Raw genomic sequence first — 3,251 nt, forward strand, 5'->3', positions numbered from 1 at the left:
GTAATAGATTAATGTGTGCGTGGAGAATGGATGCTGAAAGATCAGTGCAGTCAGATAAACCCACTCTGAAGTGTTTATCCTAACAGCTGAGTATATATCTGAGTGAATACTAACATTTCCAGGTGTTTCCAGGACCGGAAAACCTCTGAATTCCCAGATTGAGTTTGTTTGTTTGAGATTTGGATGAATTTCCAGCAGTAGATTTGTGTTTCAGATTAAATTTTGTTAAATAAAACACGAGTTCTTGTTTTATTTTCAATACGAATCTTCTTTATTCTTTAAAAAAGATGGAGGCACACACGAAGCAACCGGCTGCTGATGTAAGAAAACGTTGGTCTGAAGGATCAGACGGACGTTTTGTTGCATCATCTGTTTGTTCTTCAGCTACAGAACAAGGCACTCGCGCTGCGGCGCTGCTCGACCTCCGCAGACTGAAGGGGGCGGTGGTGGACAGAGTCCTCAACCAGCAGGCAGCAGAGTCCAACAGGGAGGCAGCTTCCTTTGCTCTGGCTCTATTCTGACAGAGTTCAAACCACATCCCAAACCCGGGACCAGAACCTTCTCTGACCTCAGCGGGGGAGGGGATGCGGTCTGGGGGAGGCTGAACTCGGTGGGACAGTTACAGAACCGTTGTGGATCGGAGGGTCAGTAGTTGGTCTTCAGCCTGCGATTCTCCTCTTTCAGCTTCTCGATCTCCTCCACCAGAGACTCGTTCACAGAGTATTTCTCAATCAGACCGTGGATCTCGTTCTGAAAGAGAGCGCGAGTTCATCAACAACTTAAAGGAGACTCATTCTGTCTAAACCCTACGTTGGCGATTTGAAGCTCTGAATGTTTTATCAGAACAAGCTTTAGGTTGAAAATACGATTCACTGATTACTGTACAGAAGTTCAACTTCAGTGGTTTTGGTGAAACTGGATCAGGTTTTATTTTATATTTCCTGGTTTTCCCTCTGACGTCCTCCGGCTGCTCAGCTTCAGATAGCTTTACTTGTTGTTAGGGGTTAGCCACAGTAGCAACAAGTAAAGTCCATTAGTAAAGTCCATAAACCCCTAAGAGTTGAGGAGGAGAGGTCGGTTTCTTTCTTTAAAAAACATTTAAAGAAAGAAAGAAACAATGAATAAAAACCAGTGAACGTGGACTGTTAACGGGCTGCAGGAAGAAGCTGAAACAGAAAATGTGTGATGTTCGTACCAGCTGGATGTAAAACTGTCGGACCATCTCGACCTGCAGGTTGACGATGTCTCTGTGACAGGCGTCCCTGAAGAGGAGGAGCAGACTCATCAAAACCATATCATACTCAACAGTTTGTGCTGGAAGCCTTTAAAAGGAGTCAGGGACGAACCTGAAGTCCTCCAGAGTCTCATGGATCATGTTCTGGATGAAGTGGATCTGCAGGGAGGTGAGAGGAGCAGCTCCTGCCTGTCCCACCACGTCAGCGATGTTCTGGGAGAGAGAGGAGGAAACAGCCGCCGACAGAGCCGGACCTGAAGGTACAGACCAACAATCAGAAACCGTACGAAAGGTTTCCGTAGCTGACGTAACTAAACACTGTAATTTAACGTTTGACAGCCTCGTCAGCTGCAGCGCCGCCGCCGTTCTCTACCTGCTGGAGCTCCCTGTAAAGGGGAGTCGTAGCTCAGCTGGGTCTGAATACTGTTGGCTCTCCTCAGGCCGGGTTCTGGAGTGAAGAAGGGCGGGGCCGGCTGACTCTGATTGGTCTGCTGGGATGATGTGGGCGGAGTCTGAGCCTCGCCCTCCACACTGGAGCTGCTGGCCTTGTCGGACTGTCAATCAAGACCAATGTTTTAAAGCGGCGCTGTTACATGACATTGTACTGAGTCATATCATGCAGATCATTTCTATACAGAGTGAGGTCAGAGGTCAGAGGTCAGCACCTTTCTGGAGTCACATGGTTCAGCTGCTGCGGCAGGGATTGGCTCCTCCTCTTTGATTGGGGGAGGGGTCTGGAAGACGGACAGCGGGCTGTAGCATCGCCCTGCAGAGGCTACCAGGGGCGTCCCCAGGGGGGTCTTCCGGTGCGAGTTGGCACCTGAATGAGAGTCTGAGACAACAACAGTTCACCAGCTCTTATTTGCAGTAATATTGATCATCTAGATTGTTTTGGTGTGAATGGATGAATACATTGTTCAGTTTACAGTTAACTAGTCTGAATTTAAATTTCTGTTTAATCGACAGGGAAAGTAGTTGTCGGGAACATCCACAATATTAAGTAACCAGGTATTCATTTCTGGAAGGAGACACTGCTGTTTCTAAAATGTGCCGTCTGATAAATAAAATAACAATAAAATAAGCTACACGTCAGAGGAAAAGATTTATTATTTCACTCCTCACACACTACTTTTAAAACAAACGCAACACCTGGAAACTCCGAGGTGGAGTTTAAGAGTTGAAGGTTTCAGGCACAATAAAACCAACAGAGTGACCTCTGACCTTCTCTGACCGGGGAGAAGATGTCCAGACTGGCCCGACCTATGACCTGCTGACCCTCCCCTTCTCTGGACAGCATCTCCAAACTGGAAACTATGGAAACACAGAATCAGTTAGTCCAGAAGCATTCAAACCAACTTGTGTTAAACTTGAGGGACTTCCTGTCGTACCGTGCGTTCTTCCAAACGGCGTGTCTCCAGACGTCCCCTGGGTCCTAGAGTCTGGACAGAAAGAAGAGTTTCACTGTGTTTAATCTGTGACCTTTCAAAGAACTCAAACTAGCAGGGTTCAACGAAGTTAACGTGTACAAAGTGGCACTTTGCAGTCTCTACGTGTGTTTTGGGGAAACATTATTGATCGGTCTCTACAGAACCAAATCGACATGGAACCAGTGCCAACCAATATGCTTCAGATTGTTTTTACCAGTATGGAAGTGAAATATGTTTTAACCTGTTGAAGCACTGTTACAGGAACTCTCAGTACTGACACCAACATTATATTTGTTGAAGAATATAAACAAGCTTTCTGTTCCTTTTGTTGTTAAATGTTTCATACAAAAAACCGTCACAGTTTCAGAGAACGTTGTCGGGACAGAGTTTCAGGTTTCTGTCCACCTGGATGGAATTATTTATTCATAACATCCACCCATTGATCCATCTGCTGTCTGTTAGCTGGGATCAAGTGTTTGAGGGCGAGCCTCTGCAAAAGGATTGCTGGTTGAGGCGGCAGATTATGGACTATGATTCCGGTCAGAGAATCACTAAACTAAATATTCATCATTAAGTCCTCACAATCCAAA

At 46.1% G+C, this 3,251-nt stretch overlaps 1 protein-coding gene across 1 annotated transcript in view; it reads right to left on the reverse strand.

Moving 5' to 3' along the window:
• Nucleotides 1-244: 244 nt before the first annotated feature.
• nedd1 (NEDD1 gamma-tubulin ring complex targeting factor) overlaps nucleotides 245-3,251 on the reverse strand; it is a gene marked incomplete at its 5' end in the record, with an annotated part of 5,954 nt that continues 2,947 nt past the window's right edge. The window contains 7 exon segments of the mRNA XM_035665461.1: nucleotides 245-750; nucleotides 1,196-1,262; nucleotides 1,347-1,488; nucleotides 1,608-1,788; nucleotides 1,900-2,066; nucleotides 2,456-2,545; nucleotides 2,623-2,673. Of these exon segments, the coding sequence (XP_035521354.1) occupies nucleotides 646-750; nucleotides 1,196-1,262; nucleotides 1,347-1,488; nucleotides 1,608-1,788; nucleotides 1,900-2,066; nucleotides 2,456-2,545; nucleotides 2,623-2,673 (803 nt within the window).

Source organism: Morone saxatilis, unplaced genomic scaffold (assembly GCF_004916995.1).
Source record: "Morone saxatilis isolate NCDOM2014 unplaced genomic scaffold, NCSU_SB_2.0 Contig2, whole genome shotgun sequence".
Lineage (NCBI taxonomy): Eukaryota > Metazoa > Chordata > Actinopteri > Moronidae > Morone > Morone saxatilis.